General features: G+C 31.5%; 1 protein-coding gene across 1 annotated transcript in view; it reads right to left on the reverse strand.

The window, feature by feature from the left end:
- Stt3b (STT3 oligosaccharyltransferase complex catalytic subunit B) overlaps positions 1–24,894 on the reverse strand; it is a 94,848-nt gene that overhangs the window by 18,821 nt on the left and 51,133 nt on the right. The window contains exons 4-6 of the mRNA XM_005317313.5: positions 15,150–15,215; positions 13,051–13,150; positions 1,295–1,393 (exon numbers count right to left, since the gene is read on the reverse strand). Of these exons, the coding sequence (XP_005317370.1) occupies positions 1,295–1,393; positions 13,051–13,150; positions 15,150–15,215 (265 nt within the window). The remainder of the gene's footprint in view (positions 1–1,294; positions 1,394–13,050; positions 13,151–15,149; positions 15,216–24,894) is intronic.

Below are 24,894 nucleotides of genomic sequence, written 5' to 3' on the forward strand. Positions count from 1 at the left end.
AAGGAGAGGGATAGCTGGGTCAAATGGTGGTTCCATTCCCAATTTTCCAAGAAACATGCATACTGCTTTCCATACTGGCTGCACTAATTTGCAGTCCCACTATCGGTGTATGAGTGTACCTTTTTCCCCACATCCTCACCAACATTTACTGTTGTTTGTCTTCACATTAGCTGCCATTCTGACTGGAGTGAGATGAAATCTTAGAGTGGTTTTGATTTGCATTTCTCTAATTGCTAATCATGATGAACATTTTTTCATATATTTGTTGATTGATTGTATACCCTCTTCTGAGAAGTGTCTGCTCAGGTCCTTGGATCATTTATTGATTGGGTTATTTGGGGTTTTTTTTGTTGCTTAGCATTTTGAGTTCTTTATATACCCTAGAGTTTAGTGCTCTATCTGCTGTGTGGGGGTAAAGATTTGCTTCCAAGGTGTTGGCTCTTTATTCACCTCATAGATTGTTTCTTTTGCTGAGAAGAAACTGTTTAGTTTGAGTCCATTCCATCCCATTTAGTGATTCTTGTAAAATAAGTTTTTTTTTCAAGTACATTACAGAATAATTACATAAGAGTATATCAAAGATTAGATTTAGGAAATGTAATAACATACATAAAAATAGGTGGTTGTGTATACTGACATTGCTTTATATTATACTATATAGTTCTGTGTCTGAAATTAGTAATTAGCAAACTGATAAAGTCAGTATGTTCTAAATTTTGAAGTGCTAAGTAACAGTAAGATAGTGGTTCTTACCTTGAGGAGGGTGGATGATAGAAGGTTTTAAGACCCACTGAGAATCTGATGGTAAGTACTTTGGAATGTCTCACAGAAAGTTATATACTGTATACCAATTGGGCATCAATAATCTGAAAATCCAAAATCCAAAATCTAAAACTTTTTAAGCACAAATATGGTGCTCAAAAAGTTATGGTTCTAGAACACATTAAATTTTTGGATTCGTGATGCTCAACTGGTAAAGTCTATGCAAATATTCTAAATCTGAAAAACTCTGTAATCTAAAATACATCTGGTGCCAAGCAAAGGGATAGTCAACTTGAGCTGATATTCATAAAATATTACATAAATTAACTACACATGGACTTATTGTGAGTCATGGATGCTGCACTGAGAATCACTGATAGTTTTATTTATAGATTTCCCATAAGTGGAACTCAGTTTATTTTGGTTATTATTGAAAACTTAAATTTTTTTTAAAAATATTATTCCTTTGGAAGATTGACTGACCAATCACACATTTACATATCCTCTAGAAGGAAAATAGTCTTTCTCATACCTGCAGCTGCCATGTGTTCACTTGTTCTGATAGGCTGGAATCCCACAAAAGGTATCTGCATGGATAATATTAAACCCACAATGTAGAAAGTGCTATATGCTATAAAGACAAAATAGGAAACAAGGATAATTTACTACTATCAGTAAGTACTCTAAATATAAATACATAAAATTTTACTTTTTGTAGCAAAGTTTCAACTGGACCTAAGAACAGAATCCTAAAGTGTCTGTTTTTACTTTCTTTTCCCACATACAGAATCAAGTTCATTTTACTCTAAATTAGTAACCAATAATATGATCCACAAAGCTACGGGGTCATATTATTAAATTTACACATAAAATAAGTAAATTCCATTCCTATTGGCATTAATCCCAAATATTCACAATCTACTATCACCTCCCTCAGCATATATGAATACCTGCTATTGTCTCAAAAGTGCTAAAAATTTCACACCTTTTCTACAGTCTTGTAATATTCTTCATATTGTACTTTAAGAGTAAAAAAACTGTATGTTCACTAAGTTTTCTGTGATTAAAGAACATGGAAGTCAAGCCCTAAAGCAGACCAGTTACTGACTTTAGAATCTAATAAAAGAAAACTATTTGCACTCTGCCCAGAATATGCTGCAGTATTCTCATCTTATGCTAATGCCAGTGCACAGGAAAGCTGGTGAGAGAATTACAATCTGTGTAAAGGACTTGCTTTGTATTCATAAGTTTACATACTTTGTACTCACAATAGTTAGAAATTAAGATAAAGCCCATGATAAGTTAATATAAAAACCATTTATAAAATTTATTCACATTTTATAAATATAGTCAATGTTCAGTTTTTGGCAAATAAACCATTATCAAAAAGAGTGGGAAGCACACTTTAGAGTAGCACAGTGCTGTAGCATGCATTTCTGTAGGCTATATATTATGTACAGCATATACTTCTCACCTTAGATAAGAAAAATTGTTTTTAAAGAAAATCTATTTACAGAAGGTAAATTATGGGATATTAGTTCAAATATTATGTTGTCTCCCACACCGAATCATGAGAAACAAATACAGCCTTACGAAGAGGATAAGAAACTCATAAATTCAATAGGAAGAACCAAAGTATGAAAATAACATTCCTGGTGACTTTGAAGCTAATGGAGGACTAGCTATCAGAAGACAGCAGAAGTAACCCATACAACAGAATGCTTTCCAGACACATTAATGTTGAAATGGAATTACCTTTTATTAGATGTTCTAACGGAAATGCAAAATATCATACTGCATGGAGAAAGATTGAGAGCATTTTCTCTAACACCAGGAACAAGACAAGGATGTTCACTTCTAACCATTGCTATTCAACATAGTTCTTCAACTTTTATCCAGATCAATTAGGCAAGAGATGGAATAAATAGAAGTTGAATTGTTGCTGTTTATAAGTAATATGATCCTATACTTAGAAGACCCAAAAATTCCACCAGAAAACTTCTAGAGCTGATAAACTGAATTCAGGCCAGGCAAGGGGGTGAGGGGGAGCATGCCTATAATCTCGGCTACTCAGGAAACCCGGGCTGGAGGATCCAAGTTCAAGGCTAGCCTCAGAAAGCTGGCAAGACCCTACCCAAAATAAAAAATAAAAAGGGCTGGGAGTATAGCTAAGTGGTAGAGAATCTCTAGGTTCAATCCCTAGTACTACACACACATACACTAAAAAAACAAACAATTCAGCAAAGGAGTAGGACAGAAGATCAACATACAAAAATCAATACCTTTTCTATATACCAATAATAAACATCATGAAAATGAAAACAATTCCATTCATAAAAGCCTCAACAAAACAAAACAAACATGGGAATAAATCTAAGCAAGGAGATGAAAGACCTATACAATGAAAATCATAGAACAATGAAGAGAGAAACTGAAGACGACTTTAGAAGACGAAAAAATCTCCTATGTACTTAGGCATTGTCAATATTGTTCAAATGTCCACATTGCCAAAAGCAATCTACAGATTCAGTGTAATTCTTAACAAATTCCAAGGACATTCTTCTTAGAACTAGAAAAAAAGTCATATTCATTTGGATGAATAAAAGACTCACAATAGCCAGAACAATGGTGAACAGTAAGAATAAGCCTAGAGACATCACAATATCTTACCTCAGATTATACTACAGAGCTAGTAACAAAAACAGCACAGTACTGGTAAAAAACTGATGTGAAAGTCAAGGTCACAATTAACCCCACTATTATGTGTAATTATAAGGCACTAATAAAAATATAAAAAGTTTCTATGTCACATGATTTAAATTGTCAACAAACGTGGTTGATGGGTCTCCTAATATCAAAATCTCTTCTACCAATCAGTCACATACTGTTATCCCCGACATGGGAGAATCACAGATGCACAATCAGAAAAAATGGGAATAAGGACATCACTGTGATTATGACCAACTATATAAATAACAAATACTTAAATTTTCTTAATAGACCAACAAGATAAGATCCCTTCCAACAAAATCTAAGATTCTATGATCAATAGACCTTTTAGAAACCGGAGCTGAGAAATCAAATCCTTGCAAATACTGAACACACAAAGGCATAACAAGACAAGATCTAAGAAAAACTCATCATTTATGCACTTTGATTAGAGGTGGATCCACTTATAACCAAACATTACCATCACCTCTTAGACTGGATTTCTCTCTTGTTTACATGAACATGGAATGCTATTAACACCGATACAGAATTTGGACTGAATAAATGGAGCAAACTGAATCAAAAAGTAACCCCCTCTCTTCTTACATTTTACAGCCAACAATTCAAGGAAATTTAGTATAGTCACAATGTTATATAATCTTTTTAGCCTCAAAACATTTTCCATCACTCCAAAAGCAAACCCCACACTCACCAAGCAGTTGTTCCCCATTTCCCTTTCTTCCCAGCCTATGGTAACCACAAGTCTGATTTGTCTCTATAGATTACTGGTGTATGTGTATAAATTAAGTAAAAAGTGAAAGACTACTTCATTTATCTCCTTCTAAATTATATTCTCCAGAAGGTGTGGTGTGAACACATACACACATTTGTAGTCACATTCATACGCTTCTCTTCAAATGAGAATATTCTTTGCCTGATAAAGTAAAAATTTCAGCAACTATTTGGCAAAAATAGATGAAATTTCCTCTTGGGTATTTATTCAAGTTCATTTCCAGGCATAAAAAAAGAGAAGACTAAGCCTGATAATACTCTCAAATCAACACTTTCATACAACTTTACAGACATTTATTCTCATTAGCAAAAAAGAAAATACCTTATATAGAAACAAATGCAAAGTTTAATAAGAATGATAAAGATGAGTTCAAGGGGAAAAAAAAGAATCTCAGGAAACAAAATAAGTCAAGAGGTATTTAAACATAGGTTAATGTCAAATAAAACTGAATAGAAATAGATAATCAATATTTTACCTTTGAAACTTTTTCCCAATTATCATCATCCACACCTATCTATATGTACCAATGAAATAAATCTGATAGGGTACCCATAATATAACCCAAATATAAGCATTCTCTTTGAGGAGAACTGGAACCAAAAAGTCATTCCAATTTTTTATTATTTTTGAATTGTTAATTTTGAGATGTTTACACATGGGAATGCATATCCTATTTCACAGTACTCTTCAATACACTGGGGTAAGCATTTCCATTAAATAAAGTTCAAGATTGCTTGCCAAGAATATATAATATCAAACATCACACATTTATCTTCCTTAATACTGATTTTCTTCTCAAATGTGTAAAATAAAATAAAACATCTTTTTTAATCACACTTACAAATCTACATTTTAAAATCTAAAAAATGAGAAATGAAATTTGCTAGAGTAGAAAGAAGTGGTAATTTTTCTTAAAAATAAACAACTTCCACTGCAAAATATAAAAGCATATGCTTCCTCCAGACTTGGCAAAATCTGAGCGAGATGTATACAAACAACCATAACACAATGAAGCAAGTTACTTCTGACAGTAATGATAGTAGGGCTTTATTAAAAACTTCAACAAGGGAGAGATTTCTTCTTGACATGAGCATGGAAGAGTAGACAGTTTCTGTATTGATTCTCCAATGTTTTCAGAAGACCTCAGTAAGGAATAGCCATAGCAATCATTCTCTACCAATTCTCCTTCCTATGAAGGATCTAGGAACTAAACTACTATCCACAACTATTACAACTTTCTACTTATCAATGTTAACTATTTTTCTTACCCTTTAAAGCAGAATATTAAAGCATTCCATCAAAGTGGTGAGGTCTAAGAAAATGCACAATATCAGTAATGTTGTAAATCATTTATTACACATCATGAAAATGTTGCCATACTGCCATCCTGTGGAAGCACAGTTACTGACATTTACTATTACAGATCTTAATTCAAATGTCAGAAAAGTTCCAGGAAAAAATAACCAAGATATGTACATACAGGTAACATGTACACATTCACAAAAATATTGTTTATTTTTAACCTAAGAAAATCTTGTTGATCTGGAACAAACAGTATTCTTTTAAACAGAGCCTACACATGTTTTCATTCTTAAAAGTACTTTAAATCCAAGGGTATGGTATAGGAAGATAAGACACAGAGAGGAAAAACACCATTGGCCTTGACTTAAAAGAGACTAAAATGAGTTACTCGATACAGTAAAAAGAAATGGAAAGTCTGATTCAAGTCCCACTGAAATTTTAAGTCCTGCTGTTTTAAGTACCTCCTCTCTGACCAGGCATTACAACTTGTGTTGATAGAACTCTATATTTTTAAAGTTATTGTTATACTTTCTTTATGTAAAGTAAGAAAAGTTTTGTGAATATTATATTCTTATTAACTTTAACACAACATCATTATACTACATTATTATTTCTGATTTGCTTTTATCTTCTGGCTAATCTTTAGTGGAGATGTGTAACAAAATATTCCTTTGCTATACAACTTAGGTATTAACCAAAATAGAATAAACCCAAAGAAAAGGTTGGGAAATACCTTAAAATCCAATCAATTATGCTTTATTACTAACAAATACAATTAAAGATTGGTAAGAATATTGAAATTTCTGATTAATAAAGACCTGATAAATATGCAAGGTGGAAAATGGAAAAAAATTTACCATTCATTTACATGAATGTAAGATTAAAACAAACCACAAAAAACTGATTCTCGACCAGCAGAGAGAAGATACATGATTAACTTAACAGGTATACACAATGAAAAGAACTATTTTTCTTTTCCAAGGACACTGTTCATGGTAAACTATGGAGAAAATAAGTCACTGAAACTTGAATTTTATAAGCTCTGATTTGTAAAAGTAGCAAGAAATAGCTTAATCAAAATACTTAAGCAGAGACAATTATAACAACAGTAAGTAAATCTTGTACAAATACCTGAACTGAAATCAAGGATAATGTAACAGAAAAAAAAAAAAGATAATTTAGAATAAATATATCTGGATTTAAAATTATATGGAAGCAATTCATTTAATTCTGGAATGGCTAATGAGATAATAATCAAAGTATACTGAAATCTATAAATATAAGTGAGTGAAGACTAAGAGGAACTCATAACTTAAAAGTAGTGGATAAAGGCTCCTGAGTAACCTGGAGAGCTATGTTGAGATTATAAAGATCCTGTTATAATCAGTAAATCTAATTCACAAACAAAAAGAGAAAAAACAAATACAGACTAAAAAGATTTAACTACATGAAATCACAAATCAAGTTATCACTAAAAAACATTTAGGGCCTTCTTAACACTATCTTTTCTTAATCTCAACTACTACTGCAAGTAGGCACCTAAAGACATTTATTAATTATAAGTCTATGAACTTCTATACATAAATTAATTCTTCTGGTCTATAAAATAGACACAATTCTCAAAAAGAACAGGCTGATTTATTATATCTGTTTAGCTTACAGAACATTGAAGAGCCATTGTTGAAAAAGCATTTTTGATCAAGCCAGTGACTATTACTAGATTTTAGGTAAGACTTCCCTTGCTCTAAATATCCTGAGTCTTAATTTAAGAAGATATTGGAAGACTAATCCTTTGTAAATTAACAATGAGTTATATTTAACGGTATAGATTACAGAAGCAACAGCATGTTCTCTTTGTGCACTCAAGGTGAATTTTTTCCAAAAACTAACCTTTAAAATACCTGCTAATAAAACACTATCTATTATAAGCCAGGATAAGGAAAACCCTCTACTCATTCCCCCAATAGCATCAATGAATGCCTATTATAATACTCATCTGGGAAACTCACTTTATATAAATATAACCAATACTGCAAAAACTTCTAAATTTAAATGAAGATCTAGGACAAAAATCTTGAATAGTCCCTTTCTTTTTCTATTCCTGGTTGACATACTTTAAATGTACAATTTAGAAAGGCAAAACAAAACTCAAGAAAGTACATCATTGATAAATTGAGCATTCTAGGGAAAATCATTTTAAGATTATACAGAAATATTCCATATACTGGCAAATAACAAGGGTAGGATACAGGAATGATCTTTTGTCTTGGTAAAACTTCACCTACCATAAATATAAAAATCATACAGCTGGGCTGGGGTTGTAGCTCAGTGGTAGAGTGCTTGTCTAGCACGTGTAAAGCACTGAGTTCTATCCTCAGCACCACATAAAAATAAATAAAATAAAATGAAGGTATTGTGTCCATCTACAACTAATAAAAATTTTTCTCAACTCATACAGTCTTTTATTGCTTTCAATATCTTAGCTCAAAATCATTAAAACTGTTTAATTACATATTGACTTCCATTATAAATACTGGAATTATTATTTCATGAATTTTGTGGCAGTAAAATTTAGCTATATTAAATAAGGTAAAATAATTGAAAATGAGTTTCAAAACAATTTTTACAAACTCAAGACCATAAAGATAAGACAAAATCCAAATTATAAGAATCACTGAACACTTATAGCACGATGTGCCATCTGGCAAATTATTTTGACAAATGGATATTTTATAATTACCTTTCTTGATTCTACAGACTGTTTACTACATCCTATGTTATTTTTAATTACACAAAAAAGATAATTAATAGCTTTACTTAATTAAAAGTCCAAAGAACATTAGATAATACTTAAGGAAGTGACTCAGTCCAAAAGATGTTCGATTAACTTCAATTATACACAAAAGGCAAAGACATTACTTTGATAGTTAACATTTCCATCCCATAAAATGTTAACAGCAATTTAAAAAACATATCTCTGTAATAAGGAAACATGACTTCTTTTTTGTTGTTTTGTGAATTCTTTGCTGATTTACAACTCTCATTTGGGAATAAACCACTACTATTTTCCATGTTTAACTGATTTTTTTGATCCTCATTTATTGATTATACAAGGCAGGTAGCTCTAATCTCTTAGGTTAAATTACTCTGGTAAGCAGTACAGGTTATATGTGAGACTAACATGCTACTTCTCTTCTATTTCATAAATTAAACTACACTCCTATCTCAGTACGCTGGTGCTAGTCTTTGTTATTTCACAATACTCCTACCCCTCCTCTCAAAATAGAGACTTCAAGACCCTGAAACAGACCATGTCAATAAAGTTCTATGTATTTTTAAAAAGAAGATTCTGTAATATTTTTAACTTTTAAAACAGATCAGATTTATTTTTCCTAAAAACTGCAAACATCATATCTTTAAAAGCTATAATATAAATACATTCAGAGCAGAGAGGTAGGAAAGAGTATTACAGGTATGTGTGAAAGAGAGAGATAGATAGAAATAACTAATGGAGTAGCTAAATCTTAAAAGTTAAGGGTAACATGAGATCAACAGGTGACAGCTTAAAAAAGAAAATCAAGAAATAAGAGTCCAAAGAACGTTAGGTACTATTTAAGGAAGTGAGCCAGTCCACCAAAAAAGTAAGGAAGGGAGCTGCAGATTTTGCTATAAGCCTTGTAGTAATATTTGACTTTTTCAATTACCTTATATTTAAAATTATAAACAAAGATAAGACTACTACTCTGTTAGTTGCTAAGCTCAGGAAGAGCTATTGCTTAACAGGCTGAGTGAGATACAGGGTTCAATCCCCAGCACATACATATATAAACAGTTAACAGTGAATTTATTTTCACTTAAAAAAAGATGCTCTACCACTGAGCCACCTCCTCAGTCCTATCTATTTATTAACTTGCAATCCTCTCGTCTCAGTCTCCTAAATTGCTGGGTGACAGGTGTGTGCAACTGTGCCTGGAAAGAATGACAATTTTTAGACTCATATTAGGGTTTTATCTCCTAAGATTTCAAATTTACCTCTCCCTTTGTAACTCTTTTGGCTATTCATTCAAAATTTTTATGTTAACAGACATAAACAAATAGCACCTTTTTAATATTAGTGCTATTATAAGCACCTCATTTATCCTTAATGTTCTGTGAGGCAGGACCTATTCTTATCTCTATCTGACCCATGAGAACACTATACATAAAGACTTAAGTAATCTGTCTAAAGTTAGCAGTAGGTGGCCAGAAATTAAATCCTGGTAACTTGACCTTGAAGTATGTATGCTTATTCTGTATGATACTGATCTCATATTTTATGGTCATATCATCAAAAATCCTTTGTAAATGTTCCTTCACTATTTTCTCTTCTCAAGATTAAGATTTATCTACAAAACTTTTAGAAGGACATGATTAGCTGGAAAGTCTAACAAAATTTCCCTCAAAATTCAAACTGAGTTTAAAAACTTCTCCCAATTTCCATTTTGATCACAGGCTATAAAGCTGATTACATTATAATAAGCTCCTTAGAGTATGATCATTGTTTATTCATTTTTTATCATAATGGCTAGTAAAATTTCACTATTAAACAACAAATGCCTAATGGACTCACTTTAATTTCTTAAATAAATAGTACAGTAAAATTATACAAAATATAGAGCCTTTACCTCTTATATCCTAGGATTTTTGTATGTAATCTTTTAAATAGTTTTTTCCCCTAAACTGACCTAGCATTATATGTTGTTTACAGCTGCTAAATAAAAATGTGAATCTTAGCAATTTTGCTTACTCTTAATTTATTCAATAGGATAAACTTTTCTTAATTCCCAAAATATATAATCCCACAATTTGCACAGAACTAAGTTTGTGGTATGTCTAAACTTTACTGTTTTAATAACAGTTTCCAGCAAACATCACCATAAAAATGCATTTTAAATGTCAAAAAGATAATTCTGCTAATCTCTTACTCAAGTAAACTTGCTACAGAAAATTTAGACAATACCATAAATTAGATGACGCCATAAATATTTCAAAATCATTAACTGTTTAAATTAATCAATGCAGTCTTTCTGTACCATGAGGTAAAATTCTTATTTCTACAAACTAAATATTAAGTATCATATATTATGAATTTAATACATATTCATTATAGATAATTTATAAAACAGAAGCAAAGTGTCACTAGTAATACTTGATGACTGCTTTTTATTACTATTTTCCTATATCATCAAAAATACTAAGCTTAATGCAGAATAATATAGAAAAATGGAAAATTTTTAATAACAATTTTATATAACTAATTTAAAACTCATTTAATTTGGTATTTAGAATACAAGGAAAATACCATCACTTTCTATTCATTCAAAAGAAAACCCTATGAAAGCAGAGTAGAAATCACCAAGAATACTGCTAAATAATTATACGGGTAGAGTAAGAGATAAAAGAAACAAGTAGGGTCCATAAGACATTCACAAAACTAATTTTATATACATGTACATCCCAAAACTGAGAATATTTCTTCTCTTTCTTCTAAAGAAAGAGAAGAAATATTCTCAGAGCCAACTGAAGTGGTAGTAGTAATTGCATGGTTTTCTCAAGTGACTAGAGAATTTCCAGTAACCACATACAAAGTCCCTTTTCCTCAATTCTAATCCTCACACAGAACTGTCGTCCAGTTCTTGATCTTGCTGCTAATATTCAAAGGGAATTCAACCATTTTAAACTCTAATGTGGAAAATATTTCCATTTGACCTCTATATTTATCTGACTACTTCTAACATTTCCTTAAGCTTCCCGACTTTTGGGCACTTCAGAAAAACCTCTCTCAATTGCCTCCCTATTTTATTCCTGTGACAATTAAATTTTCTGGGCCCCAGGTTTTTAAAACTGTCTTAATACCTCCTCTATAACCATTTAACTTTAATTTTTTTTGTTCTTTATATTTCGCCCTCCCCAAAATCTGAGGAATATAGTTCAATCCATTATTTTTCTTTCTGGACTAAAAGTACTGTTTACAGTGTTTTCAGAGTAAAGAAATATAGGTTGATGTACCACAACTGTAAGGTTATTTCTTTCTATAAGAGGCACACAGTTATAGTGAATTGTAGCATCTCTGAATATAATAGTTATAGTGGATAGTAATATCTTTGAAGCCAAAATGTCTATGTTTGGGCCTCAGCTCCAAGATCTAGAGCAAATTATTATGTCTCCTTTTGTATACTTCATCTGTACAGTGAAGATGGTAATAGTACCTATCCTCAAAGAGACATTATGAAGATTAAATAAATTAAATATATATATTAAAATTTAGAACACTTTGTGGTATTTAATATCTATTTTGGCAATGATTTTTATTCTGCAATCAGATGTAAATGTCACTAGCATACTATAAATTTTAATTTTATTGAGATATAATTCATTTACTGTAAAATTCACCTTCTAAACATCTACCATTTAAGTTTTTAGTATATTCAAAGGGCTACACAATCATTGCCACTAAATAATTTCAGAATATTTCTCTCTCAAAAAATCAAGGCCATTGTCCCTCACCCCGCGTACCTGGCAACCAAAAATCTACTTTCTCTATTGATCTGCATATTTTGGACATTTCATACAAACACAATCCTATACTATGTGGCCTTTTGTGTCTGGCATTTTTACTCAGCATGATGACTACTACCAAGTTACATACATTATAGCATGTATCAGTATTTATTCATTCCTCATGGTTGCATACTAATCCACTGTATACATACATGACCTTTTATTTATCCATTCATTAGTTACTAGACATTTGAGTTATCTTTACTTTTAGGTTATTAAAAATAATCAATGTTGCTATAAACATTAAGTTAATTTTTTGAGGAACTGCCAAGCTGCTATGTTTTAAAAAGTGAACCTACTTAACCAAGTTTTATATGTCTATTTTTCAGCATTGTTATAACACTAAGACGGTTTCAGATTTATTCAGCCCTTAAAAGCTCCATCTTTATTACAGAAAATAATCTCTAAGGTTAAGATTTCACTTTTTACTAAACATCTTTATCAAAAAATTTATTTTAAAACCTGTGGTGAAAATATAGATTATCCAGAGACAGAGAGACTCAGTCTTTTTGTATATTATACAAGAAAGGCTTTTGAAAGTTTATAAAACTATTTTGAGGATGTCAATTTCTTAGAGTAAGATGAATTTGAATATGCTGTTTATAAAAAGTGTGGTTAATTTTCACAATAAAAATGTCCTTCTCCAAAATTAAGAAAGGGGTGGGGGGAAAGGCTAGTAAATATGATTAATTTCCACAAAATGAAATAAGCCAACCCTCATCAAATTAAAGCTGTAGATAAAAGCATTTATGCAAAACGCTTGGCCCTCATATCAACATAAAAAGCAAACAATTTTCACCTTTTCATCAATAATACTGACCCAAACCAGAAATGTCTACTCAGTGAAAATAACACTGATACATTTCAAAGTTAAAATCACTTACCTATGTAGACTCTTTTGCTGTATCTCTGCATCAGTAACAGCACAAATACATGCAGTGGAATAAGGTTGATGATAAACACATAACCACCCCAAGCAGAGACCTATAAGAAAAGAAATGATATGATAATTTTTTACTTTTAATAGTAGGCACATTTCATTCATCAAGACAATCTAAACATAATGAGCAAACATAAAACATTAGGACTTTCAGCAATTTGAAAGATGCTTAAATGTGATATTACTTTTAAATAACCCATATACCCTTATTTTTATTGAAAATTAAAGTAACATGATTCCATAAATCCAATGTTTATCTCAATTCACTGAAGAAATGTTCAAATTAAATGAGATTTAATAGGAAAGTTGAGAATATTTTAATTTGTGAATTGGTAATAAACAGACTGTCATGAAGACAAGGAGTTCTAAAATACAGACCATACATTTTTAGAATAAAAAACAGCTGTTACTTCAACTATTTTTGATGATAAATTTACTGCAAAAAAGTTCACTGAGAGTAGAACAATAAATGTAAGCATTCACATCTTAACTGAAAGAGATATGCAGATGATCTGAACATGCTCTAATATTCTTAAAAGTGCTAATTGGGTATGATTTTCCCCGCTATAAATGAATTATAAAGCAGGATAACTAAGGATATTCTAGTCTAAATTAATAAATATTCTAAAAATAAAATGTTTACTCTCCACAATATATTAATTTTTCAGTAATTCAATAACAGGCAATAAGCTCTTGCTAAGATCAACATTCTTGGATGTGCTGCTCTAAGAATAATTGATACCAAAAGTCACCAAAAGGGGATATATATTAACATATACAATAAAATAATTCTGCCCTTGTCTCAAATATTCAGAAACCCCTGTTAAGGAACTGCCATCAGTTTGCCTGATACATATAAATAACTGCTTTAGTCACATACTATTTTTCACCAAAATACAAAATTACCCTAAATAAACATCAGTTGCAACTGAAAGACTTTTGGTTATTTCCAAAGTTTAAGTATAAATTTCAAAGCACATGGGTTTGTTATTACTGAGGACAAATGCACAAGATGTACCTCAGGTTTCAAATACTTTCACAGGGCCACAAATAACTTAAGAGTTCATCCTTATTCTATACAGTGATTTTTAAAAATTAGCTAACATTATTAACTTTCAGCACAAAACTACTATATAGGCTGCAGGTTGAAAAAGAGAAGCAAAAGAATGAATTGGTAGTACTGAACCCCAATTTTAAAGAAACTTAAAAACTGTGTAGGTAGTTTACAGGCAAACTAAGGATATGTGATCGTTATTTAGAAAATTTCTAGAATTTTGAAAATGATGCATATCAATACACTACCTTATCTACTTTGACTCTTTACAAATGAAGAACCAAAAACAATTTTGAGTAAATTTGATATTTGAAAAATACTTGATATTATGCTTATTAGTAATAATTTATTCTCAATCTCATAGAAATTCATCTTAAAAAAGATTTTTTTCCATTTACTTTAAGGAATGAAAAGAGAGCAGAATAGGCCAAAAGAACATCCTTTTTATAACCTTTCCTTTCATTCCTTCCACCTTTTTAGTTAATCTTTACTAGGGGTAGCATTTTTTCTTATTTTTCTGCTCTAGGTCAACTTACTCAGTTGAGTACATACACAACTGTTAAAATTCAGATTATTTTACCATTAAGCAGTTACTCAGTGAATTCAAATACTGGAAAAATAATTTTAAAACTATCTGAGTGTTAAACAAAAGTTATTTCTTCTAAACACAGTTCTAAACTTAATATTTAACAGGAAAATTTCCCTGTTCTTTTTCAGTTTGTAATCTAACCTGAAAACAAAAGCTAGAAACAATTTAAAAATTTTTAAACTTTAAGTCTAAATGTCATTGATCATTAAGTCTATAAAGGTCCTGGGGACAAGGGAAGAGGATTGGTAGCAATGTTAGGTAACATATTAGACAAAATCAAAATCCTTAAAGACTTCAGGAGAAAGGAAGTAAAAAATTAGACCAGGGTTAGAAAAAAATGAGGAGGAATTACTCTAAATTCTAAATTAGAGCTCATATAGTTTCAAATATGAAATCTTACCATATAGAAATACGATAAACAGCAGCACATCGTCCAAAAAACTGACCCAGTTTTTACAGATTTTACCTAAAAATAAATAAATAAATGTTTATAAAATTCCTCCCATTTAAAAAAAAAGTTAAATGTTTAGTAAACTTGTGCTACAAAAGATTATTAAAAAAAAAAAAAAGTACTGAGGTTACTGGAATATCCAGATCTACCTAATACATGCATTTTTACCACTGGGCAGCAGACATTTTAAAATAACAGACTATTTTCCTTTTGTCATATGGTTTTCAGTAAAAATAATTATCTTAAAAGTAACAAATTACATTTTTCCACCTTAAACCTTAAAATGATTGTCAATAAATTGGGGCTTTAAGGAATAAGTTTGTTAAGTATATCTCTAATTTTTTATATGGTTGATTTGCTTAGACCTAACAGTTTAACCTATGTGTCTTTATTTAAATATGCAATCATGTATATATAATTACATATAATTCTTAGCATTTTTTAAAACTTTTCATTACTACACTTAGAAATTTTCTAATACCATAGTCAATAATATAAAAAAAATTATAACACACTAAAGTGCTATGATATGTAAGTAAAATTTTCAAATACAAAGGCAATTTGTGATTAAAAAGTCCAAAAGTTGATTAATCTGTCTTATAAAATAATAAAAGAAGAAATTTTCAAACATGAGTTTAACTGTTCATCTGAAAAAGCTAAGCATTAGCACCTTCAGAAAACTGAATTTAAGTTTTAGAAACACAAGATCTATCACTCCAGTGATAGATCTTAAAGAAGACTCTCGAAGAGTCTTCTTTAAAATGAGTATCCAAAAACATTAAAAAAAAATAAAAATCAATTGAATGAGTTCTACAATGAGTAATTCTATATTAAGAGTTTATCTTTTTGTCCTGAGAGGCAAATTCAAATTTAAGTCTTCTTAATGCAATAATTTCCAGAAATTCTTTACTTTTAAAATGAGTCTCTACATTAAAATAGAGATGACATCCAAACTTTGGAGAAAAGTAATACAAAAAAGAATATAATGGAAGGGAAGGAGGGCAAGAAGAAGGAAGGAAGAGCAGTACTAATTTATATCACTTAATGTAATTAGGGAAGAAAGTATAAAATGCAGAAGGGAAAAGTGGTAATACCAAAAATTGTACAGATAGAGCCCAGAGGGACAGATAGGCCAAAATACAATTTTTAGGCAAGTATGGCAGGTGCTAATGAAATGCAGACAGGTCTAATCCTAAGTGGAAATACTAGTACTCTGAGAAGATGAGGTAGGCAAAAAAGCAAAAAGGAATCCCAAGGAAAGGGCACAAAAAGTAACAGGACAAAATGGTGTCAACAGAGCCAACAAACCAACCAACCAAAGTTCAACCTAGAAATTGAGAGTAGAAAAGATAGGCTTATCCTAGCAAATTGGAGGTAGAGAAGAAAACTGCTATCAGGGAAAGTTGCAAGTGTCCATTTTTTCCTTTATATTTGTGTATCAGTTATTGCCTCTCAGCTCTTGATTGCATTCTGTCAAGATAAAGAATGAGATTCCTTTAAGTAAATACTCCTTTAAGGTGACTATGACGTTAAACTTTCTCAGCAGAGTGTGGAAGAAACACTGTAGGAGAAGGGGTACACCTATCACTTCAGTGTATGCTAGGGGTTGGCAGTATGGGTATGAACTATCTAATGGAGCTGATGCCAGCATCAACTCAAGAGAACACTCTTTCTGTGACTGGGCAACCATGATCTGGTGATTCTTTCTATAGCATTCACGACCTGGTGATAACCAGAGCTCCCATGCATATTCCAATTCCCCATTCCTTACCTGCCTGACTTAGAGGGTGGTCTATTGCCTGTTCAATAGCTCCACATTAGTTCCAGCCTGTCCAAAGGGTTATTTATACCTTTCATGTTTGTCCTTCCTTGGGTACTTCCCCTCAGCCAGAGGTTACCATAGTTTCTCTGTCTTACTCTTTATCAGTTATACTTTTTTATATATAAATTTCCCTTTTAAAAACCATACTGTGCCTGTTTCTCTCTCCTGATTGAATTTAGGCTACTATAATTTATCACAAGAAAATCAAGATGTGTTTTACAACCACTAAAAAGTTCCTATTCCTGAATTTGCTCAGTCTCTCTAAAGCCAATTGGGCTCAGGGAGAATGAGGAAAGTAAATCAAACATTCTTCAGTACTCACTAATGTACACATACACACACACACCAAAAAAAAAATCAACTTTGGTAGATTATGTTGGACAAATAAATTATTAAGTCCTGCTCCAACTGTGGAGATAATACATGAAGGTGAGCTCCCCATTCAAAGGCACCATAGAGACTATGCAGTGAATAAGGGCACATAGTGGTCCTTACAGTTTCTGAATGTAAAAGGCATGAAAGCAGTTCTGGCTGGAACTACAAAATCTACAAAAAGCTTTATTGAGACAGTGATATTTGTAAGTTATGAGGCAGGAAAGATGAAAGAATTCAAATTACCCACAGTGGATCCAGTAGCGGGTACAGAAATGGAAGAAGTAGGGTGTGGAGTAAGTAGAAAAGTAATTGGTATGCCATATTTCAGAAAGCATATGTTTTGGAATTGATGAAAGACAGTATACACCAAATGCTAACAGAGGTGGGTAGCGTAAACTAAGTTCTATAAAAACAGGAATGAGAGTAACAAAATCTACCTGAGCAAATAGTCAAGATTTCAAAGAGGCAAGTCCCGAAGGAATATACATGGGGAGACAGGAATAACAAAAGAGGAAATAGCCCCAAATGTGAAAGCAGATCAGCAAAACTATTCAAAAGGAACTGGAAAGACTTTAGGGTATAGATTTTGAATCTAGTTTCTTAGTCTTTCTGAACCCCTATGGCTTAACCAGTAAAGTATCTTTTATAAAATTGTCTTTCTCTCTTTTTTTTTGGTAGTGCTGGGGATTAGAACCCAGAGCCTGGTGCATATAAGGCAAGCACTCTACCAACTGAGCTATATCTCTAGCCCTCTTTATAAAATTTTGAGAATTAAATAAAAACCAAAAACCATCAAAAGCATAATGTCCTGTGTACAGCACTCAAAAGACATTCCAAACATTAGAACTTATCCTCATCATTTTGGAAGAAATATTGAACAAAATGATGAGAAATCAGAATTGAGTAACAGTGAAAGAAAAAAAAAGGATGTTACAAGTAGATTGAGAAGTTAATTGGTTTCTGCCAGTATTTTCCTAAATCAATGAATAAGTTTATTATCTGAGTTCTCTATTATAATTTATTAAATTAATAAAGAAAATCTTTTCTTCTAATGCTAGTGAAAAAGGAGACTTTATCAAAGAAAAACTGACATAAGAGACATTTGTAGTTATACAGATGGAGATTCCCCACTGAAGGAAGAATGAGAGAGAGGAGAGAACAATCATTTCAGGTACTTGAAATCAAACAAATGTGAGAAATAGAGAACTGTGATCTTTTCACCTGAGCCTGCTCCAAAAGCATGCCTGGTAAAAATGGTAGTTTAATTAGATTGACATTGTAGAAAAAAATAAAATGCTTTCTTGTCCAGGGAGGAAGACTTGATGCAGTATTGGGGGAGGTAAAAATGAAAAAACAGGATCAAATGGGGGGAAATCTGAAACTTAGCTTGTCTAAAGTTGTGAGAATAGTTAAGAACAGACTAGTCAGAAATCAATAAAATGATCCTGAAAATGAGAAAGCCAAATAAAAACAAAAACAAAACCCTGAGCTAAGCTTTCTACCTATCTTCGCTGACCAAGAAACTACACAGACAAAGGGAAAACTTGAGAAAAGAAGCTAAAAGTAAAAGCCAAGGAAGGATTGAGAATTGGCTGGGACTTTGAACTTTTTTTTTCAAATATTTATTTTTTAGTTGTAGTTGAACACAATATCTTATTTTTATGTGGTGCTGAGGATCGAACCCAGGGCCTTGCAGGTGACAGGCGAGTGCTCTACCACTGAGCCACAATCCCAGCCCCTGAACTGTGTTTTATCACCCCATAATCTGACTAATCAACACAGAGTAGAAGCCTTATAAACCCAAATGTCTGAACACAAAACCTGCCCAAATTTTTGTCTGACATGCAATCTCTGATCATGAGGTAATCTTTAGAAAGCCAAGTTAAAATACAAAAATAAGAAATAAAAATAACTGAGCCGACAAATCAATGAAACATGACTAGGAGAGAGATTCTGCAGTTGGAGTCCAGGTAAATTACTAAAACAAACCAAATGTCTCAGAAAAATGAAAAGAATTCAGAGTTACTACATACCTAAAATGTCCAGCTTCAACAAAAAAATTACAAGACATGCAAAGAAATAGGAAAATATGATGCATATATCAAGGGGTGAAAGTAAGGGAGGTAGAAAGGACAAAAAAAAAAACCCTCAGTGGATTTAGAGGATAAAAACTTCAATAAGCTATTATAAATATATTAAAAGAACTAAAGGAGACCATATTCAGAAAATTAAGGAAAATATCTATTATGGTAGGGAATTTTGATGATGAAATTAAAATATATAAATCCTTATATGTGAGAAATAAGAACCAACTAGAAATTTTAGAGTTGAAAATTACAATGAAGAAATGAAAAATTCCTTAACTAGGCTTAATAGCAATTTTGAGATAGCAGAACAATCAGTAAAAATGAAAACAAGTCAATAGAAACAAGGTGATAGAGAGACAGAAAAAAATAATTTTAAAGAAACAATTATAACTTTCCTATTTTATAGTAAACATTAAACTACAGATCCATGAAATCTAACAAACCAACAAGTACAATAAACCCATGAGAAAACACATCTAGACACACTGTAATTGAAGAGCTGACAGGTAAGGAGAAAAATCTTAAAAGGAGAAAAAAATGCATGGGGAAGTAACAACATGATTATTAGCTGAATTCGTATCAGAAAAAAAAAAGATAGAGGCAGAATGACACGCTCAGAATGTCAAAAGAAAAAAAAAGTATCAACCCTAAATATATTCCTATAAAACTATCGTTCAAAATGGAAGGCAGGCAAGAATTCTGGGAAAATGGTAGAATAAGAAATTCCAGAAATCTGCTCCCTACTTAGATAACCAATTGCACTGGCAGAATCTATTTCAGAATTTTGGAGTTGATAGAGGGATTATACCTTCTAGGAAGGGAAGACTTGAACAGTAAATAAAGGTTAACTTTGGCCGCTCTCGGTTCTTAGCAGAGTAGCAGCTACCACCTATTCCTGAAGCAGCCTGAAGTTTGCAGAATTCAAAAACAATCCTGTCTTCTGAACACTGGGGATCACTAGTTTCGGCTTCAAATCATGGAGGTGCAGACAAAGAGGCATACCAGCCAATGTTGTATCTTTTCCCACTGTTGCAAATCTCCCCAGGGCTAAGGTGACTTCCAGGGAATTTAAGTGGCTGGTGCTTTTTTCTCCTTCATTTTCTATTTTGTTCCATTTTTGGAAGTCTGACATTGAAGATTATAACATTCAAAGCAGCCAAATATACACTAGAAATTGAAAAGTTATTGTGCCTGCCCAGAGGAATGTCTGGACGTCAGAAATGGTCAATGAGTACATGAAAAAAGGTGCTCAACATCATTGTGGAAATAAAACCAAAGTTAAAAGTGTTGACAAGGATGCGGAGAAATTAAAACCCTTGCACACTTTTTGGTGGGAATGTAAAATGGTATAGCTATTGTGGAAAACAGTATGGCGTTTCTCAATGATTTTAAAACAATTAACATATAATCCAACAATTCCATGTCAAGGTATACACTCAAAAGAACTGAAAGCATGGTCTCAAAGAGATATTTGTAAACCCATGGTCAATGCAGCTAAAACATGGAAGCAATCCAAGTATCCATCTACAAGTGAATCAACATTAAAGATGTGGTATATACGAATAATGGAATATTATCATAACTTTAGAAAAGAAATTCTGACATGTTACAATATGGATGAACATTGAAGACATTATATTAAGGGAAATAAGCCAGCTAAAGACAAAATATTGTATAATTCCACTTTAGGAAGTACTTAGTTAGAATAGCCAAAGTCAGAGAGGCAGAAAGTAGAATGGTGATTGCTGGGAGCTGGCAGTGGGAGGGAATAATTGTTAAATGGCTACCGAGTTTCAGTTTTTCAAGATAAAGAGTATTCTGTAGATGGATGATTGTGATCAGTGCCCAATATGAGTGTACATACTGCCACTAAAATGTATACACTTAAAAGCAGTCAAAACAAAAAATTTGTGTCTCATAATAGTTTTTAAAAAGTGAAAAAAATGAAGACAAAATTGATAGATTCTATTATTAGCACCTATAAGAAATACAAAGGGAAGTCCTTTAGGCTGATACTAAAGTAAACCCAGACCCAAAAGAAAAAATGAGGGCACTGGAAATGGTAAACATGAAGAACATGTAAGACTGCACATTTTTTCTCTTCTTAATTTACTGGTAAAAATTATATAAATATTTTATTATAATCTGTACTGTTAGAGAAATAGTATTCATATAATACCACAGAAGAAGGAAAAAATAAAGTTGTGTTACAGCAGAGCTGCTATTATTTTATCACAATTATGTTTGTATTAATCTGAAGCAGACTGTTCTAAGTTCTCTACATCAACCAGTATAAATAACAAAGCTTAAAAAAAGAGTAATTAAAATGACAGTTAAAAATACATTTTAACACAAAAGAAAACCATAAATGGCTCATGCAAAGCAAATCATTTAACAAAAACTACATTAAATGTGAATGAACTAAAACATGCTCCGATCAAAAGGCAGTGATGGTCTAGATGAATTTTAAAAGAGCATGATCTAACTATACATAGTCTACGAAACCTTTAAATTCAGAGACAAATAGTTTGAATTTAAAGAATGAGAAGAGAGAAGCTGTAAAATAAATCAAAATAGCAAGTTGGTAGCAGTCAAAACAGATTTAAGACAAGGAATATTTCTAGAGACAAAACTATTTCTCTGTAAGAAAGGATTCATTACAATAGATGGGTCAATATACCAGGAAAATGTAAAAATTTTAAGTGTATAAGGACCTAATATAGATACTTAAATTCATAAAACAGAAACAAAAACTGACAATATTTTTGTGGTTGAATATTTCAATAACTACCTCTCAGTAGTTGACAGAACTTTAAAAAAGATAGATTTCATGCTAATCGAGGGTTCAGCAATTTTCTTGAACACACAAAGCAGTAAACATATAAGTTTAGGGGTCATATCTCTGACAACTCAAATCTGTCATTGCAATAGGAAAAAAAGCATAGACAATGTATACTGTGATGACCAGGGCTATGTTCTAGTAAGACTTTTATTTATAAAAGTGGGTGGCCTGCCTGTATTTGCCATAATTTGCTAAACCATAAGACAAGCCTCAATGTATTTAAAAGGATTAGAAAATATGTTCTTTAACAATAGAAATAGCAATCAACAAGAAAAAATATTCTGGGACTCTCCAAATTTTTGGAAATTAACATAACACACAAGTCAAAGAACACACAAGTCAAAGGAAGAAAATAAATTTGAAATATCTTGAATTAGGTGACAATGAAAACACAACATATTAGATACAGAGGACAACAAAAGCAGTAATTATAGTATATATATTTTTAATGGTTATATTAGGAAAGCAGAAATAGATTTAAAAAAACCAAACCAAATGCAAAGTAGAAGTAAATCATAAACACCAAGAAATCAATACAACAGAAAACAAAAATCAATGAAACCAAAAGTTACATGAAGCCAGCCAGACTAACCAAGGGAAGATAGAAATTACCAATACTAGAAAGAAAAGAGACATCACTACAGACTGTGCAAAAATTAAAATAAGACTTATGAATAATTTCTGCTAATAAATAAGACCACTCAGATGAAACAAAAGCTTCAAAGCAGATTCACATTGTCAAATTATTCATGAAGACAAAAATCAGACCAGAATTGTGTCATTTCAAAATAGAATTAGTTAAGTCTTCATAGGTCCAATGGTGAATTCAATGTTAAAGAACAAATGCCAATCCTATAAAAACTCAGAAAATAGGAGAAAACATTACCCTAACTTATTTTAGGAGTCTGTTAGAATTCTGATACTAAAGCCAAAGACATTACAAGAAAAGAAAACTGCAGGCCAATATCCCTCATCAATATATAAACATTGTATGTACTTAACAAAATATAGGCAATATAAATCCAGATCATACATCTTGAATAAATGGAGTTTAGTTCAGAAGTACAAAACTGTTTTGACATCTGAAAATAATCAAGGCAGTGACTGCCTACTGGGGGTAAATTTTCAATCCTAGGGAACATCAGGCAATCTCTGGAGACATTCTGGCTATTACAACTAGAGGAGAGGATGGGTGTGCAGCTGGCTGGCATTTATTGTATAGAGGCAATAAACATCCTACTTTTCCTAAATATCCTACTATATACAAGCATAAGAAATAATAAAATATTACCTGGCTCAAAATACTAATAATGTTGAGGCTGATAAACCATAAATTAATATAAAATAGGACAAAACTATGTGATCACCTCAAAAGACATTTGATAAGATCTAACACCCATTCATTATAAAAACTCTCATACCTAAAATGAAGAACACTTTGTTAAGTTATGACAATGGACATCTTTCAAAAACCCACAGCTATATAATATTTCATGATAAAAGCCTGAATGTTTTCTGCTTAAAATCAGAAGGAAAGAATATCCATTTTATTTCTATCAACATGGTATTAAGAGGTCCTACTCACTACAATTAGGCAAAGAAAAAAATTACTGTAAAGGTATGCATGCTGGAAAAGCAGCAATAAACTCCTCCCACCTTTCTGCAGATAACATGATCTTATTATGTATTAAAATCTAGAAGATAAAACAAATTTAACACCTAAGTTTATCAAAGTCACAGGATACATTATAAATACATAAAAATCTATAGTACATCCCAATTTTAAAATGTACTATCAAACTATAATAATTAAGACAGTGTACAATGAGGTTAAGTGCATTCATCTAGATCAATAAAAGTCTAGATATAAATTCATAATTATGTTTTCCCTCTGAGATTGTGACAAAACAAGGTTGTCTTCTCTCATCACTTCCAATATAGTACTGAAGTCTTAGTAAATGCATTTAGATAAGGAAATAAAAGGGATACAGACTGGAATCAAGTTGACACTTCTTCACAGATAATCCCAAAGAATCAAAAAACTATTGTTAACTACTAAGTGATTACACTTAGGATACAAGGTTAGTACACAAATATCAATTTTATACTCATATACCAGCAATGAACAACCAGAATAGAAAATTAAAAACAAATACCATTTTGAGCACAGTGCATATAAGCACACATAAAAAATGAATACTTAGGAATGACTATCAGAACATATATAAAAAATATAAAGAAAACCAGCAAACTCTGATTAAAGAAATTAAAGATCTAAATAGATGGATATTCCATGTTTATAATAGAAAGACTTAATATTGTAAAATATGTTTTGGTTAAAAATACAAATACCAAAACTTTAGAAGTTTACATGGAAAGGCAAAGGACCCAGAAAAGCCAACACAATATTGAATAACAAGAACATCACATCTCACATGCACAAGGCCCTGGGTTTGATACCCAGCACCACAAAAAAGAAAGAAAAAAAGAAACAATATCACAGTACTGATAATACTTGACTTTGTGACTTATAAAACTATAGTAATCAAACCAACATTATATTGCAGG

This window comes from Ictidomys tridecemlineatus, chromosome 2 (genome assembly GCF_052094955.1).
Source record: "Ictidomys tridecemlineatus isolate mIctTri1 chromosome 2, mIctTri1.hap1, whole genome shotgun sequence".
Lineage (NCBI taxonomy): Eukaryota > Metazoa > Chordata > Mammalia > Rodentia > Sciuridae > Ictidomys > Ictidomys tridecemlineatus.